Source organism: Paroedura picta, chromosome 1, assembly GCF_049243985.1.
Source record: "Paroedura picta isolate Pp20150507F chromosome 1, Ppicta_v3.0, whole genome shotgun sequence".
NCBI classification, from domain to species: domain Eukaryota; kingdom Metazoa; phylum Chordata; class Lepidosauria; order Squamata; family Gekkonidae; genus Paroedura; species Paroedura picta.
In genome coordinates this window covers 18,513,414-18,531,363 of record NC_135369.1, presented here as the reverse complement: position 1 = coordinate 18,531,363, position 17,950 = coordinate 18,513,414, and the positions used below count along the sequence as shown (strand labels likewise).

At 49.0% G+C, this 17,950-nt stretch overlaps 1 protein-coding gene across 2 annotated transcripts in view; it reads left to right on the top strand.

The window, feature by feature from the left end:
• Positions 1-17,950, top strand: part of GANAB (glucosidase II alpha subunit) — a 53,208-nt gene that overhangs the window by 24,444 nt on the left and 10,814 nt on the right. The window contains exons 6-16 of one of the 2 annotated variants that reach the window (XM_077324424.1): positions 201-266; positions 5,442-5,538; positions 7,611-7,704; positions 8,534-8,630; positions 9,656-9,836; positions 11,715-11,868; positions 14,032-14,267; positions 14,637-14,763; positions 14,923-15,002; positions 15,115-15,258; positions 16,654-16,750. In XM_077324424.1, coding sequence (XP_077180539.1) covers positions 201-266; positions 5,442-5,538; positions 7,611-7,704; positions 8,534-8,630; positions 9,656-9,836; positions 11,715-11,868; positions 14,032-14,267; positions 14,637-14,763; positions 14,923-15,002; positions 15,115-15,258; positions 16,654-16,750 — 1,373 coding nt within the window. The remainder of the gene's footprint in view (positions 1-200; positions 267-5,441; positions 5,539-7,610; positions 7,705-8,533; positions 8,631-9,655; positions 9,837-11,714; positions 11,869-14,031; positions 14,268-14,636; positions 14,764-14,922; positions 15,003-15,114; positions 15,259-16,653; positions 16,751-17,950) is intronic. The other variant, XM_077324432.1, reaches the window with a different exon arrangement.

Here is a 17,950-nt window from a genome sequence, read left to right as displayed (position 1 = left end):
CGTCGGAAAGAGGGGGGGGGGGGAAAGGGTGTTGGTCTGCCTGTCCTGCCCTCCTCCTGCCCAGTCCACGTGGTGCCAGGCAGGAATGGGGCCAGTGGGGATCGCAGCATCTCTACAATTCCGTGCACTGACTCTCGTTGTTGTTTTCTGTTTTTGTTGGTTCGTGCCTCCCCTGCCCGCCCGCCCGCTCGCCCCCCCAGTTTCTCGGATAAAGTTAGTAGCACGGTCGTTAGCATGTGGGATAGGATCAAGAACCTTTTCTCTAGGTAAATCTGCAGCTTCTGCTACTGTTTCTGAATCCTTTCCCCCCCCCCCTCCCTTTCCCTTCTGCCTAGATAGTGGTTCTACCCTCCCCTGCTTACTCAAATAGACTGGGAGTTTTTTCTTTCTCTCCCTGAGCCTTCATTTGGGGCTTCCGGTTTTATGTTTTGTTTTTTGTTTTGCTGCCTTCCCAGATCCTCAAGGGGGGTGACCTTGAACTCTGACGTCCGCTGGGTTATCGCATTCTTTGTGGGTCAATCTGTCAGTTTATGGGGAGGGGAGGGGATCGTTCCTTAAGGCCCAGCACTGAAAATACAGCTCTGGGGAGCAGCCAGGTGAGAACAGTATTCATTTTAAAAGGCTGGGGGAAGCCACAGGGAAGAATGTTGCACAACACGCTGCTGTCGGAAGAGCAGTTAAACACACAACGAACTCTCTTGGATTGAAAACGCAGCACGTGCTCTGAGTGGGCTGGATCCCTTGTCCACTTGATCTGCATCTCTGTGGTGGAGGGCTTTGGGATTTGCTTGGCTGTGATCCATTCTGCAAAGTAGATTGAGTCCCGTGGATCTGTTCCTCTCACTGTGGTGCCTTCCAGGAGAGGTGTGCCTTGCGCCGCTGGAGGCACTCCAGTTAGAGCAAACGTTGTGCAGAATTCAACCCGTCCTGTTTTTCCTTACGAACATTTAAGCGTGTTTTTGTATTTTTGAGGTATATACCCAAAAATGTATGGATGCAAATATAAAGTTTTGTTCTCTCTTGCCCCGGAGGGACAGACCATAACGAATGGAATGAAATTAATTCAAAAGAAATTCCATCTAAACATCCGGAAGAAGTTCCTGATAGTTAGAGCGGTTTCTCAGTGGAACAGGCTTCCTCGGGAGGTGGTGGGTTCTCCATCTTTGGAAATTTTTAAACAGAGGCTGGATAGCCATCTGACGGAGAGGCTGATTCTGTGAAGGCAAAGGGGTGGCAGGTTACAGTAGATGAGCGATTGGGATGTGAGTTTCCTGCATAGTGCAGGGGGTTGGACTAGATGACCTATGAGGTCACTTCCAACTCTACTATTCTATGATTCTATGAAAGTTAATAAAATAAATACACTTGAGAATCAGGGTTAGCTCCAGTTCCACAGAGCATTGAATTCTCAGTGTTACAAATATATCTGTTGGCACAGAACGTGTCAGAAGGGCTCATGATTGAGACCACAGGCTGTGGTGATCTTAAGAATCTTAACACTGGCACAGTTCTGGCAGAATGGCTAACTGTGGTTTGCATTACTAATGGAGCTGGGTCAACCATGGTTTGCTGCTGCATAAATCAACTTGGGCAATTCTTGAGTTTGCATGCCACCCTGTTGTACATGGCCAGTTAGTTAATGACCATAGTCGGCTATTGCACTCCTGGAATTGTGTATGAAAACCGTAAACAGTTTGCCTATCTAGATACAATATGGAAATTCAGTTTGGAGATACACTATGGAGAGCCAGTTTAGTGTAGTGGTTAGGAGTGCAGACTTCTAATCTGGCATGCTGGGTTCGATTCTGCATTCCCCCACATACAGCCAGCTGGGTGACGTTGGGCTCGCCACATCACTGATAAAACTGTTCTGAATGAGCAGTGATATCTGGGCTCTCTCAGCCTCACCCACCCCACAGGGTGTCTGTTGTGGGGAGAGGATCGGAAAGGTGACTGTAAGCCACTTTGAGCCTCCTTCAGGTAAAGAAAAGTGGCATATAAGAACCAACTCTTCTTCTTCCTGTTCTACATGGAAGTCCTGTACTAACTGGCCATACTGGGGTGGAAGTGGGGAGACATACCATGCAAACCCAAGGATGTCGCTGGTTGATTTGCTTAATTTAAGTTGCAGTTCAGAGCCCAAACCATGGCTTGAATTTCCACATCTAGACCAGGCAAACCCTGGTTTTGAGCTGCTTGTTTGCCCTCAGCTTAGCCTTCATTTCTGTGGAGCCACAGTCTAGAGGCAGAGCACAACTGTGGTTTATTAATACAGGCATCGTATCAAACCGCAACTAGCACACGGTTTCTGGACTCTGGTTTGCTGGCCAGCAGTAAAGACTAACCTTGATTTGAAGGCCAGAACCAAAGCCTCTAAGTCAGGGGTAGTCAAACTGCGGCCCTCCAGATGTCTATGGACTACAATTTCCATGAGCTCATGGGTATTGTAGTCTATGGACATCTGGAGGGCCACAGTTTGACTACCCCTGCTCTAAGTGCTGGGGACAAAGGCTCGGGTTTAAAATGTTTGGGTTCTCCAGTGCAGCTTTTATTGTAAACATAAGCATATATTAAGAAGCTGGTATAGAATATTTCTTCACCAAGAGCTTGCAAGACCTGGCAGATATCAGCTTGGTGGCGGAAGCTTGGGTGAGGGCTCTGTGCGAATAGTGTGCCTCCCATGCAGGAGGGTGGCAGGCACAATTTGACCTTTCATCCTCCTGCAGGAGAAGCGCAAGCTGGTGGGTCACTTGCTGTGTTTTCCACTTTCCCTTTCACACAACCAGGGGAGTGCTGGTGTCCTCACAATTCCCTGTTAAAGTCACCCATTCTAAAGTCACTAATTCTAGCCAGGACTCTGGATTCTCTAGAACAGGGGTAGTCAAACAGCGGCCCTCCAGATGTCCATGGACTACAATTCCCATGAGCCCCTGCCAGCATTTGCTGGCAGGGCTGATGGGATTTGTAGTCCATGGACATCTGGAGGGCCACAGTTTGACTACCCCTGCTCTAGAAGGAAAGCAGCAGGATTTAGCAATAATAATAATCATAAATATAATACAATTTTATTTTTCACCCGACCTTCAAGTGCTGCTCAGGGTGAGTAACAACATTTTAGAAAAATCACATACCAAGTTAAAACAACATTACAAAATATTAATACAGACACCCCTTTAGGTGCTCCAGTTGGGGCTTTGAAATCAGGAGCTGATCTTCCATTTTCTCCGAGTGGTGGTGAGGCCACCGTGTGTTGGAGGATATTATTTAGATGGATGTGACTTCAGGCCCCAACGATAAACCTGGTGGAGTAGCTCCGTCTTGCAGGCCCTGCAAAACTGGGCCTAGTCTGCACACAATAAATAATGCACTTTCAATGCACTTTAGAAGTAGATTTTCCTGTTCCGCACAGGAAAATCGAGCTGCCAAAGCACATTGAAAGTGCGTTATTCTATGTGTGCAGAATGGGAGGCCCTGCAGGGCCCTGATCTCCCTCAGGAGCATATCCCACCAGGCTGAGGCCAGGACTGAAAAAGCCCTGGCCTTGACCAAGAGCAGCCTCACTTCCTGAGAATACGTTACGATTACACATTTCTAGCCCTAATGGCTCCAAGGAGAAGCTTTAAAGGTATGCTGCATAGTGCCCTATAAAGTCTCTGAAGCCACAAGCTGGGCTCAGAAGACCTTGAATGAACAATGCACAGCCAGCACTGGTGAAAGATGTGAATTATTGTCAGTAGGTAATTTACTTTCCTACGGTGTGCATTTTAAGTGCCCAGATCCCTGAAAGGTTGTAGTGGAGGGAGAAGCACAGCTACAGTTCCTTCTCTGCTAGAGTTTGATGCTCAAGGCCCCCATAGCTGTCAGACTGTCTTCTGGGATAGTGGCAACATGGGGCTGCAACACCAAGTCAGTAAGCTGATTTCTTTAGATCCGCTCGCTAATGGCGGCACCTCCTCTGGAGCAAAGGAGCCTTTGCTAGACAGGAGGATTTCCGCTCTAAGAAATCACTGCTGCTCACAGGAGCCGGTTAAAGACATTTAGGAATAGAATTCTATTTTTTTTTAAACCAGAAACTGGTCACAAATGCAGATGGTATGTGTGTACTGAAGCCAAACGGATTCATGATGACCAAGTTATTATCTAAACCAGGGGCAGTCAAACTGCGGCCCTCGAGATGTCCACGGACTACAATTCCCATGAGCCCCTGCCAGCATTCGCTGGCAGGGGCTCATGGGAATTGTAGTCCGTGGACATCTCGAGGGCCGCAGTTTGACTGCCCCTGGTCTAAACCAAATATTTATTGGGTCCACCGTGATTTAATTAAAAGACCTTATCAGGTGCGTTGCCGGTTAGGAGGTGTGGAACAAGAAAAGATTGTGATTTCAGGTCCACGTCGCAAGTCACCTCAGCGCATAAATTGTGTCTCAAGTCATTCACATGTTTCGGAGTCTTCCTTCCAAGCCACTGCAGGAATCCAGGACTCAGAAGAAAACCATTAATCCCATCGAGGATCTGTTTGTTGATGGACTAAAATGGTGACCTTTATTAGGCGGTTTTTTTTTAAAGATTTAAAAAATCAAAGCACATGCAAAAAAGAAACGGGTGGCAGGCCTCATCGGAAGAGGCGTTTCCTCTTTCTTTCTCTCACGGAAGGGAAAGCCTCTTCTGAGAAACGGGGTATCTCCCAAGGCCATGTGGCTGGAGTAGGGGCCCCCTGAGTGAGTTGAGCACTTGTTCCCAGGGTCCTTTAGAACAGGGGTAGTCAACCTGTGGTCCTCCAGAGGTTCATGGACTACAATTCCCATGAGCCCCTGCCAGCAAACGCTGGCAGGGGCTCATGGTATTTGTAGTCCATGAACCTCTGGAGGACCACAGGTTTGACTACCCCTGCTTTAGAACGCCCCACAGAGGCTCTCTGCACAGGGCATTGGTTGCTGCAGGGGCTCCTGTGTTGAGCCTGTGTCGAGAGCTTTAAAAACAAACAAACGAAAAGGTTCCTGTCCAGAGGCAGCAAGAAAGTATGCAGGCCTAGTCAGGATTTCCTTTCTGTTCATGGAACAGGGACCCCTTCCCTATCTCGCCTCAGAAGCAACGGCAGCCATTTTGTACGGGCATTCCCTTTCTTCCCTGTGGAGGCACAGTGATGTTTCCAGCTTAAAAGAGCAGTCCCCAGAAGCCACCCGCACACCCATCCCCACACGACTGGGGCCTGCCACTGCCGGGCCTGGTGCTGTTCTTTCGCCCCATAGCTGCCCTCCCCTTCCCCTTGTGCTGCTAACTGGCTGGCCTGTGAGCTGGTGTGTGTGCCGCTTGTAGTGACTAATGGGCCTTGCCATTGGTGGGGGGGGAGAGGCTTAGGCTCCCTTTTCTTGTTTGCGAAGGGGAAAGGGTTGAGGGAATCCAGGGCTGAGTCTTCCTTTTCCTCCCTCCTTTTGTTCCAGAGAAGCCTCGAAGGAGCCAGCGACCAAAGAGGAAGAGGCTGCTGAGGCCTCGGAATCTTCTTTGCCTACGGAGCAAGAATCCACAGAGAGTGAGAAGGTGAGGATCCCCTGCAGGGATAAAGCCGGGGGTAGATCTTCCACATGAAGCCTGCTTGGATGACCTTGGGCAGTTCTCTCAGAACTCTCTCCGCCCCATCTAACTCTCAAAGTCCCTGTTGTGGGGAGGGGAAGGAAAGGCGACGGTAAGTCGCTTTGAGACTCCTCAGAGTGGAGAAAAGTGGGGTATAAAAACCAACTCGCCTTCGAAATGAAGGCAAGCGTTGGGAGCCAGCTTGGTGTCGTGGTTAAGAGTGGTGGCTTCTAATCTGGGCAGTCGGGTATGATTCCCTGCTCCTCCACATGCAGCCAACTGGGGGGACCTTGGGCCTGTTAGAGCTTGTTCTGACCGGGCAGTGATATCAGAGCTCTCTCGGCCTCACCTGTTTAAGGGGTTTCTTAACAGTGAAAATGTTGGGAAAGGTTGGCCTTAGAAAGTGAGGGAAGAAGAGAGGCCTAGTAGTCCTAACAAACTCAGGAATTCCCAACCAGGGCTCCATAAGAGCTCCCCAGGGCTCTGCAGCCTTTCCCCTGTATCCTTCCTTCATGGATCCAGTCTGATTCCAGGGCTCTTCGAAGCCTGAAAAAAGTGAATCTCACTGTTTGTGCGTTCTGTCTGTTCTGGAGGTGAGCAGGGAGGAAGTACACTCAAAGCAGGAGGAAGTCTCCAGCTGAGCCAATCAGGACGCTGGGGGAGATGATTTGAAAAATATCCGAAAGTTCCTCGTCCAGCCTTTCTCAACTTCCTTATTCTTGAGAAGCCCAGGTGTCAGAATCCTGGGTATTCTGCCATGTGGTTCTAATTGATGTCTGTGATTGATGGTAGTAGCTGCCTACTTTGCTTGACCTGTGCTGTTTCCCAGTGCGGTTCCCTTCACACCTCAAAGCCGCATTCTCTAGTTAGCACTTTATGGCCTCTGCTTCCTATAACAATGCTGTGCTGAGATACTATACACCCTTTGACTTAGTTTGCCCTCCTGCGCCTGGTACCCTGAGTAGAGGAACGTTTTGTCTCCTTTGAAACCTAAGACATCACCTTCCCATGGGAGGGAGGGAAGGGGATGTTCCCGTGCTTTATATATGTGAATCCCTGCGTGTATCTTCAGTTCTGCCTGCATGCTTGTTAGATGCTTTTGCTTGAGAATCATAGAATCACAGAATCCTAGAGTTGGAAGGGGCCATACAGGCCATCTAATCCAACCCCCTGCTCAACGCAGGATCAGCCCTAAGCATCCTAAAGCAATGGTTTGAAAAATACCAGGAAGTTCCTTGTCCAGCCTTTCTCAACTTTTTGAGCATTGAGAAACTCATGAAAACATTTTTAGGTGTTTTTATTTATTAGGGGTTTTATGGGTTTTTTTCATGTTGTCACCCACCGCTAGCCTTAGGGGAGCGGTGGGCTAGAAATCCCATAAATAAATAATAAATAATAAATGATAAATGATAAATGATAAATAATAAATAATAAATAATAAATAATAAATAATAAATAATAAATAATAAATAATAAATAATAAATAATAAATAATAAATAATAAATAATAAATAATAAATAATAAATAATAAATAATAAATAATAAATAATAAATAATAAATAATAAATAATAAATAATAAATAATAAATAATAAATAATAAATAATAAATAATAAATCAGGCTTTGAGAAACCCCAGAAATTGTGTGATGGTGTGGAATATGGTTGGGAAGTGCCTACCTGGGGGCCCACCCCTTCCAGGCCCATCTTTGGCCATTTTGGGAGGGAGGTGGGTGGGTCAACTTGATATATGGTCATTTCACCCTATCAATATTTAACAAATTTTAAAAGTATATACAAAATTAATTAACTCCAACCCATTCAGGCAACCCTTCCAGGGCTGTCAAGAAAGCCTGTCCTAGTCGAACGATATCTCCTACATGTCTGCATGTCTCTTCCGATGCCACTTGTAGGATGCTTTTCATATGCTCTTGAGTCATGCATACTACAGATCTTGGATATTCCACCGTGCAAAAGGCCGAGCAGCGATTGGAAGTCATATGTAAGATTTCTCTGACTTGGTCATTTTTGCCCTTGAAGTCTGAGGAAGCCGTCAAAGAGGCAGACGAGGCCGAGGAGGAGCCAGGATCATGGGAAGAAACATTCAAGACCCACACCGATAGCAAGACCAATGGTAAGTTAGCCCCTGGAGAAATCGGATGTCCTTTGATCAAAACAGAATTTTTTAGAAAGCGTTTTCAAAATATCCATGCTCTTTCTGAGATCATGAAGAAAAGACACATGATTTATTTATTTATTTTATATCCCACCGCTCTCAAGCGGCTCGTGGCGGTTCACCAGGTCATACTTTTTCTAAAGTATGTGTATTTAAAATTTAATAAACCAAGACCCTCTTTAATAAACAAAGAGCCTCTTGTGGCGCAGAGTGGTAAGGCAGCAGACATGCAGTCTGAAAGCTCTGCCCATGAGGCTGGGAGTTCAATCCCAGTAGCCGGCTCAAGGTTGACTCAGCCTTCCATCCTTCAGAGGTCAGTAAAATGAGTGCCCAGCTTGCTGGGGGGTAAACGGTGATGACTGGGGAAGGCACTGGCAAACCACCCCGTATTGAGTCTGCCATGAAAACGCTGGAGGGCGTCACCCCAAGGGTCAGACGTGACTCGGTGCTTGCACAGGGGATACCTTTACCTTTAAACCAAGACCCTTTGTTAAAAAGCGGTGGCCAGCCTTGATGGGCTTTCGTCGATTTGAGAAGTTCAGTGAAGGAATACTCACAATAATACTGCTTAGAAAAACTGATGCAAACAAGTTCAATGCCCATCAGTGCAGTGGGAAATCTGGCTTGGCTTCTCTGGGCAATGGATGAAGAAGGCATGGATGCTTGGTGGGAGCTGTTCTGCGGATAGGTATTGCAAGCAGTAATTTAGCACAGGGGCTTGGAACTTGATGTTGAAACTCTTCCCCCTTCCCATAGCTAATGCTCTGTTGTTTCTCGTCCTACCCAGGTCCAACGTCTGTGGGGCTAGACTTCTCACTCCCGGGTGTAGAGAATGTGTACGGCATCCCTGAACATGCAGAGAACCTCCGGCTACGGACAACTGAGTAAGCTGGGGGCTGGCTGTAGTTTGGACTGTTTTTCGGTGGAGCTTATGCTGTAGTTGTCAGAAGGTGGATGTGAATCTTCTCACCCTGTCTCAATCATAGCTGGGATAGGAAGATCACTTTCCCCAGTATGAACTCTCTTCTCTGATGACATTTCTTTGGTCTTCTGCCATCCCCAGAGGGCGTGATATGAGCCGCTTCTATCCCCTGTCGGGCTTTCTAGATCTATAGACCCATTTATATGAATTGGTTTACTCTGGGGAAGCACAATTTCTTCCTATTTTTACAAAAGCTTGTAAAGCCTTTGCTTCTGTTTCTTGAGACCGGGCTTTTGGTCAAGGTGGCTGTAAGGTGATTTAATGTGGTTTTTACTGTTTTAATTGTGGGGATGAATGTTATCCCACCATGAGCTATTGCCAGTGGGAGTGGCGGAACACAAACAGAAAAATAAGATATCTGATACATTATGCAAAGGACCTTAGTAAATCTGAAAAGAGTCCGTTAATCCCAGTTGTCTTGCTTAATTTGTTGTTTGCCTTGTATTTTTCTTGCATGTTGAAGGTAAATTGGGGTCCCCAGCCCTTTTCCGGCTGTGGCGCTGTGATAGGCGCAGCCACAAAATGGCTGCTCTGTGAGGTGGAGCCAACCACAAAATGGCTACCGCAGGAGGTGGAGTCACAAATATAAAGGAAGCCCACATTCAGGGTAGAAAGGGGGTAATTTGGGGGGGGATACCTGAGACAGAGAGCATAAAACCATTACTGTGTGAACAAAACGACATTATTTGTTGTAATTTATTTCAACCTACACAGCAATCAGATTTCCAGTGGCCCATTAGAAGCCCTGCTGGCCAATATCCCCATGTGGCTCCACCCACTTTATAAAAACATTAGGAGGACACCATGAAAGATATTGGCAGGTATCTTGGCACCCCTAAGCTAGGGGATGGATGCTGCGGAGGTGCTGCCGATAAAAGGAAGGCCATAATTTTTCTGGCATTGCTCACTTGCCAAATCTTTTTTCAGGGGAGGAGACCCATACCGCCTCTATAACTTGGATGTCTTCCAGTATGAGCTTTATAATCCCATGGCCCTGTACGGCGCAGTTCCTGTCCTCCTGGCTCATAATACCCAGCGCACCCTGGGGATCTTTTGGCTGAATGCAGCGGAGACCTGGGTGGATATCACTTCCAACACAGCTGGCAAGGTACTGGTGTGGAGGGGATGAGGTCAGAGCAGAACTAGTTTGGTGTAGTGGTTAGGAGTGCAGGCTTCTAATCTGGCATGATCTTGGGCTCAACACAGCACTGATAAAACTGTTCTGACCGAGGATTGATATCAGGGCTCTCTCAGCCTCACCTCCCTCACAGGGTGTCTGTTGTGGGGAGAGGGAAGGGAAGGCGACTGTAAGCCGCTTTGAGCCTCCTTCGGGTAGAGAAAAGTGGCATATAAGAACCAACTCTTCTTCTTCTAGGTGAGAAGGGTACCCAAAAAGAACGGAGACATGAGCTCCTCCTTTCCCCCTCTCATGGGTTGACAGGGAGATTGACTTCCGGGTATCATAGGAGCCCCTTTGAAAGAAGGGACTTCGCTTTTTCTCCATAGTAACAGTGAAATTAAGTCTGTAATGGAGGGGAGTCCATTGAACTGGAGGGTGTTTTTAGAGTATTTCTTCGTGCAAAACTGGTGGGGAGAACCAGCTGTTTCAAATTCGCCTTGTAATGGCCAACAGACTGAGCTACTCATCAGGAAGTGCTGTTTCAATCTCAAATTCTGAATGACGCTATCACCTGAATGTTCCCTGTTCTAATTATGCATACCTAGGGAACTCTTATAGAATCATAGAGCTGGAAGGGGCCATACAGGCCATCTAGTCCAACCCCCTGCTCAATGCAGGATTAGCCCTAAGCATCCTAAAGCATCCAAGAAAAGTGTGCATCCAACCTTTGCTTGAAGACTGCCAGTGAGAGGGAGCTCACCACCTCCTCAGGCTGCCTATTCCACTGCTGAACTACTCTGACTGTGAAAAACTTTTCCCTGATATCTAGCCTATATCGTTGTACTTGTAGTGAACTCCGACCTGGATGACCCTGACTAGCCCCATCTTATCATAGAAGCTAAGCGGCGTCAGCCCTGGTTAGTGTTTGGAAGGGAGACCGCCAAGGAGGTCACAATACAGAGTAGGCTTGAGCGCTTCAGTACACTTCAGCTGCTAGCACTGTGGCGCAGGGGGAGGGGTGGCACTGGCACGCCAATCGGCAAATGCATGTTGGCATGGAACTCCATGCCTGTGTGCGGGCGCCAGGTTGCATGCCGCCACTGGCGCCGCCCCCCCCACGCGCTGCAGCGCTAACTGGAATGGCTGCCAAAGTGGCCGAAGCGCTCAAGCCTAAAGAGTCAAGCAGTGGCGTGCCACCCCTGAACTCCTCTTGCCTTAAAAACCCAGTGGAGTCACCATCAGCCCGCTGTGAATTGCCGACCCCCCAAAATGGAATTTCAGTTGTTGTTGCTTGTTTATTGGTATTTTTAGATGTTGCTCCGATGCAGAACACCTAGACTTGAGTCCAGGAGCACTTTCAAGACCACCAAACATTCCAGGGTACAGGTTTTCAAGAGTCAGAACTGTGATGAAGCGAGCTTTGACTCTTTTGACAACTCACCCCTTGAAAATCTTGTTGGATTCTCAAGGCGCCACTGGACTTGAACCTAGGTGCTTATTGCTGAACCACCATATTGCTTATGTACCCGAGCATTATGTCTTGTTGCAGTCATTATTGCTCACAGAACTGAAAATGTCGACTCTGCCACGATCTCATTGGGCAGCGTCCTTGGGCCAGCTACATTCTCAGTCTTGGAAATCAAAAGGTTGTCAGAAGAAGAATCATAGAATCATAGGGTTGGAAGGAGCCATACAGGCCATCTAGTCCAACCCCCTGCTCAACGCAGGATCAGCCGAAAGCATCCTAAAGCACCCAAGAAAAGTGTGTATCCAACCTTTGCTCGAAGACTGCCAGTGAAGACTGCCAGGACAGTTCCGGAAGGTCAGTGCAAACGCACCTCTTACTTTGTTTCTCCATCTCCGCAGACGCTGTTTGGGAAGATGCTGGACTACATGCAAGGCGGAGGCGAGACCCCTCAGACGGACGTCCGCTGGATGTCGGAGAGCGGTATCATCGACGTGTTCCTCTTGCTGGGGCCGTCCCCCAAGGACATTTTTAGGCAGTATGGGTCCCTCACGGGTGAGTGCAGGGAGAGGTTTATATGACTGTGCTTCTGGAGGAATGAGCCCTGCTAGTGTTTGTGATGCCTGCTTGGGGGGGTATGCGTTAGGTTTGTGACTTGTGGCGTCCCTATGAATTAATGACCTGTCACTAATGGCCTTGCTCAGGTCTTGCAAGGTGAAGGCCATGGCTTCCTTGATTGGGTCAGTCCTCCTCGTTTTGGGTCTTTCTCTTTTCTTGCTGCCTTCAGCTTTTCCTAGCATGACTGGCTTTATCAGTGAGCCTTGTCTTCTCCTAGTGGGGCCAAAATATAATACTCTCAGTTTGGTAATTTTAGCTTCTCATTCAGGATAAGTATCTGTCCAGCCGCTGCTTGAGGACGGCCAGAGAAGGGGAGCTCACCACCCCCTTAGGCAGTGGATTCAACTGCTGAACTATTCTGACTAAATTTCCCCCCCTGATACCAAGCTGGTATCGTTCTCCATATAGTTTAAAGCTATTAATGTGGGACCTTTGCCGCTAACAGGAACCTCTCTGCCTTTAAGCAGGGGTAGTCAAACTGCGGCCCTCCAGATGTGCATGGACTACAATTCCCATGAGCCCCTGCCAGCATTTGGACATCAGGAGGGCCGCAGTTTGACTGCCCCTGCTTAAAGGCATCAATCCTGTCCCTTTTCAACCTCCTCTTCTCCAGGCTGAACATTCCCAAATCCCTCAGGCTTTTCTCATAGGGCTTGGTCCCCAGGCCCCGAATCATCCTCATCACTCTCCTCTGAACCTCCTCAATTAGTGCAGTAGAGGGGGAATGTGTTGAAACTTATTTGTGTAGGACACTTTTAACCCATTTCTCTTCATGCAGTATGGAGCCAAAGCAGCTTGCAATGTACAAAATATACACAGGAAAATCAGATTCCAGCGATATGCAGAATAAGACAGTTTCACACCAACCATTCTATTCCGCAATCCCCAAGATGTCCACAGGCTCCGAAAGGCTGGGGATTCCAGCTCTAACCCTTAATCCGCAATCTTAACTAAAACCAACACATAGCAATCTCTAGAGCAGGGGTAGTCAAACTGCAGCCCTCCAGATGTCCATGGACTACAATTCCCAGGGGCTTCTGGGAATTGTAGTCCATGGACATCTGGAGGGCCCCTGAACTAGCTCAGAGGCATGGCAGATGGTTGTAACAGCTCTGGACTGGATGGAACCGTCTCTCCCCAGGCAGGCATGTGCTTCCCTCCATCACTCCTAGAAGGCAGCGCCCTTTGCAGTCCCAGCTGCTGGAGAGGGAGGGAGCAGAGGGGAGGGAAACAGCTGTGTCCTTATTCCGACAGTCTGTTCCCAGGCAGCTTGCGGAACAGTTCTGCAGAATCTGGCTGCCTCGTTCCCCTCCTCTTCAGCGGCCTCAGAAAAACAGCTTGCATAAATTAAGAAAATGCAAGCACAGTCTCTTAATACAGTGCAGAATTTTGAAACATGCTAACAATGTAAGACCTTGCTCAGATAAAAATTGCATTGGGAAACACACATCATTAAAAGCAATAAAAACAGTAAAAAATGTATGCAAGACATAGAAACAACAAATAAAAGATTAATTAGGAAGAAGAAGAATGTCCAGACTGGCTCATTACCGTAGGCTAGGAGTAGTCAAACTGCGGCCCTCCAGATGTCCATGGACTACAGTTCCCATGAGCTCCTGCCAGCAAATGCTGGCAGGGGCTCATGGTAATTGTAGTCCATAGACATCTGGAGGGCCGCAGTTTGACTACCCCTGCCATAAGCTCTAGGACAGCGGTCCCCAACCTTCATCTGGGCGGGGACCGCCTCCGGGGGTGGGGGAGAGCCAGCGGCCCGGCTGCCGCAGTTGCTCAAAAACACGCATGTGCGGAAATGCCGCGCGTGCGCATTTTGGCCACCAGGGGGAGCAAACGCGCATGCGCGTCAGCGTCGCTGTCACGCCGGCTGCCGTGCCGGCCTCTTTCCGCCCCTCTCGCTGCAGGGGGGGAGGCAGGCGCGGCCGCTGGCGGCCCGGTACGACGGCCTTTGCAGCCGCGGACCAGGGGTTGGGGACCCCTACTCTAGGAGATTGTAGCAGTACAGACATGGTAGAGTCTAAACTGGGCTGGGATAGCTCCTAAGGCCGGAGCAGCTGCGGTCTGAGCTGACTCCCTCTTGTTCAGGCACCCAGGCCCTCCCTCCGCTCTTCGCCCTGGCCTATCACCAGAGCCGCTGGAACTATAACGACGAGGACGACGTGAGCGACGTGGACAACGGCTTCGATGAGCACGACATCCCTTACGATGTCATCTGGCTGGACATCGAACACACCGACGGCAAGCGCTACTTCACGTGGGATCCCAACAAGTTTTCCCAGCCTCGGGAAATGCTGCAGCGGCTCATAGACAAGAGGCGCAAGGTAGGGTTGCACAAAGCGGCTGTATGTCGAGTCAGCCTCTCTAGAACCGGCACGGTTGCCTCTGACTGGCAAGAGCTCCCCCAGCATCCTGGTCTTCTCCTACGGACCCCCGCCTCCTGAGATCCTTCAGCGGCTCTGTCTGTGCTAGGGATACCCTCAACTGATGCCCAGTTTGATTGGCATTGCAGATTAGGCAGCTCCTGCTACAATTGGGTTGGGGGGGGGGTTGGAGGCAGGAGCGTCCGTACTCTTCCTCGACTGCAGCTCTCCCTGCTCAGCTCCGTGACCTCTGTGCTTCTGCACAGAGCCTCTGGGTGACCTCTGTGCTTCCCTAACCCCACGCATTCTGCGCTCTCTTCTCCGGCCCAGTTGGTGAGCATCGTGGACCCTCACATCAAGGTGGACAGCAGCTACCGAATCTACAACGAGATCCGCTCCCGCGACCTTTACACCAAAACCAAGGACGGCAGCAACTACGAAGGCTGGTGCTGGCCAGGTGAGGTAGAGGGGGCTGCAGGAGGGCAGGGTTGATTCAGGAACTTTTCTGGCCCAATTCAGAAGTGCCTTAGCAATGAGGGCTAAGAGGATAAGCCCAAGGTTTCACGGAAGGGCCATCCCACATCTCTAACATGTGCTTCACCCTCCTTCCTCCCAGGCTCGGCAGGGTACCCTGACTTCACCAACCCCGAGATGCGGGCCTGTTGGTCCAGCTTCTTTGCCTATGACCAGTACGAGGTAGGGCAGTCGCCGCTCCCTTTGGGGGACCTGTTCTCTTTGGCCGTTGCATGACCCTTGCCCCGCCCCACGCTCTACTCACGCGAGTGTCTTCCTTCCTCCTTCACACCAGGGCTCCCTGGAGAACCTCTACACCTGGAATGACATGAACGAGCCCTCCATCTTCAACGGGCCGGAGATGACCATGCACAAGGATGCCGTGCACAAAGGGGGCTGGGAGCACCGGGACGTCCACAACCTTTATGGGTTCTATGTGGTGAGTGTGGCACGCCCTGTTCTTCGGAGTCCTGGGCCCCCGAATCACGTCTCTGAAAAGTCTGGGAGGGTTTGATCCTGAAGCCTTGTTGAACTTACAATGGGCAGGTGGCTTGATCTGGCGGGGAGGCTGATGGGGCAGGGAAATCCGACTTGTTTTCCAAAGGGTGCAAACAGAGCAGATGCCTCTACATTCTCCACATTCTATTATATATGCAAAGAAGGGTTTAAAAAAAAATTGAAATAGAAATAAAAATCCAGCTTGTGGATAAAAAACAATTTATAAATGAAGCCTTGGTTATGATACCGATTGTTACATTTCCTCATAACCTTGGATCCAAATAAAAGAATATTTATTTATTTATTGAAGTTGTATACTGCCCTCCCACAACGGCTCAAGGCATTATTTAACTTAATAACGAATCTTTAAATTCTGATATTTTCTCATAATCATATACATAACCAAAAAAATAAAAAGTACATGTTTAATTACCAATTTTTAGAGCATTAAATTCTACCTATCTCTTTTTTTTATATTGTTTTAATAAGTTTTAATCCAAAATGTTACTTCTCTTTATTCTTCACGCTTCTGAAATGCATATAACTTCGTATGATTTATTGGGGTTTTGTTAGTCATGGAGAAGAGCAAGGAAAGGAGGGTGACAGAGCCCACTAAGTCTGGGAAATCTTGGTTCCAGTCCCAGCTTGGCTACGAAGCATATTTAGGTGACTTTGGACCAGACCTAGGCACTCAATCTAGCCAACCTCGCAGGGCTGTTTGTGAATCAAAGAGGGTTGGTGGGAGAGAGAAGCTCCTTCGACTATTCCGAGCTCTCTGAAGGCATCTCCCAGGCATCAAAGTCCCATCCCTCAACTTCTGGAAATAACTATTTACTGACCCTTCCAGCTTCTGAGGTGGCTTACCCAAATTGTTGAGGGCCAGAAACGTGTTTGTTAAAAAAAATAACAAAAGCTGATCTTCTCAGCCCCACGCGCTGTGCTTTTTCGGTGATCCTCCAAAAGGGCAGCCCAGACCCAGCCCTGCCCACGTGCTCTGCTTGGAGAGGAAGGAAGGAATGGGGAAGAGGACCAGGAAAGGGATGCTGCCAGTACAAACTCCCAGCTGTCTTTTGAACTAACAGTGGAAGAGCGCAAGAGTTCAATCGCCCCTTTAAAGGCTAACAAAATCTGTGGCAGGGGAGGAGCTTTCGTGAGTCACTGCTCCACTACTTCAGATAACTTCTTCTGAGGAAGCAAACCGAGACTCACAAAAGCTCATACCCTGCCACGGTTTTTATTAGTCTTTAAGGACTGTGGCTGTTTTCTGTGGCTACAGGTAAACCAGAAGGGCCACCAATCCTTTTAACTAGGAAAACCTCTCTTTTCTCCCCGTCAGCACATGGCAACAGCACTCGGGCAGGTGGAGCGATCTGGCGGCGTGGAGAGGCCTTTCGTGCTGTCTCGAGCTTTCTTTGCTGGCTCACAGCGTTACGGTTAGTGGCCGGGTCCACCCCCTGGTGCAGGGAGGCCCAATCCTGGGAGTCCGCGGGAGCTCTGAATTGGGTCTGTGGGAGCCAAGGAGGGCAAAGGGCATGAGTAGTGATGTCACTTCGGGGGTGTGGCAGGGAGGCGTGGCCAGGTGACATCACTTCCGGGGCTCCTCGAAGTCTGAAAAATTATTTCAGGGTTCCTCCAGGGTCAAAAGGTTGAAAAAGGCCGTCTTGGTGCACGGGAGAGCAGGAGGACTTTGCAGGGGGAGGGGAGGGGAGGACCATAGCTCTGTGGTGGGTTTCCTGCCAACTTCAGCTCCCTGTGATGGGCTCCACATATGCCAAATGTTGCACCAAAGAGGAGCACAAAGAGTGTAGAACTAAATGGGGGGGGGGTAACCCATTAACTAAGCACTGCACTGCTTAGAGCCCTGGGCAAAAATGAACCTCTAGCCTGTGTGTGAGGCAGGTTCATATGCCCATAAAACCCAGTTTTCTGTATAGAAGCAAATACAGATGTCAGACCAATTGCTCTGTCAGACCAGTTGTCCACCTAAGTCCAGTATCCTGTCTCACGCAATAGCCAAGCAGTTCCCCTAGGCCAGTGGGGTTCTCAACCTTCCTAATGCCGTTGACCCTTTAATACAGTTCCTCATGTTGTGGTGACCCCTAACCATAAAATTATGCAAGGGTTCTTTCACAGAAATTAAACCAAAACTGAACAATGGCGTGAAGATCCATGGTTCACGATTGTATGTAAATTGTTTTTTTTCTGGGGTTTCTCAGTTCAGTTCTGTCTCTTGTCCCACAATGCTGATCTCGCTCTTTTCCACTGCTCCGGACAATGCTCCTGAGGCGCGGAGTGCCGTCCCCCCCTGCCCCGCTGCCAAGCTGCTCGCTCTGCTGCGACCCCTGTGAAAGGGTCATTCGACCCCCAGAGGGGTCCTGACCTCCAGGTTACGAACCACTACCCTAGACAGCAGGCAACAGGGTAGAGGGGCTGAGGCCTTCTCGTGGTAAGAACTTCCGAAGAGCCCTGCTGGATCAGACTAGTGATCCATCTATCCAGCTTCCTGTCTCATACATTGGCCAAGCAGTTCTTCTGGAAAGCCAGCAGCAGGACATAGATGCCGAGGTCTTCTCTTGATAGGAACATCAGAAGAGCCCTGCTGGATCACACAAGTTGTCCATCTAGTCCAGTCT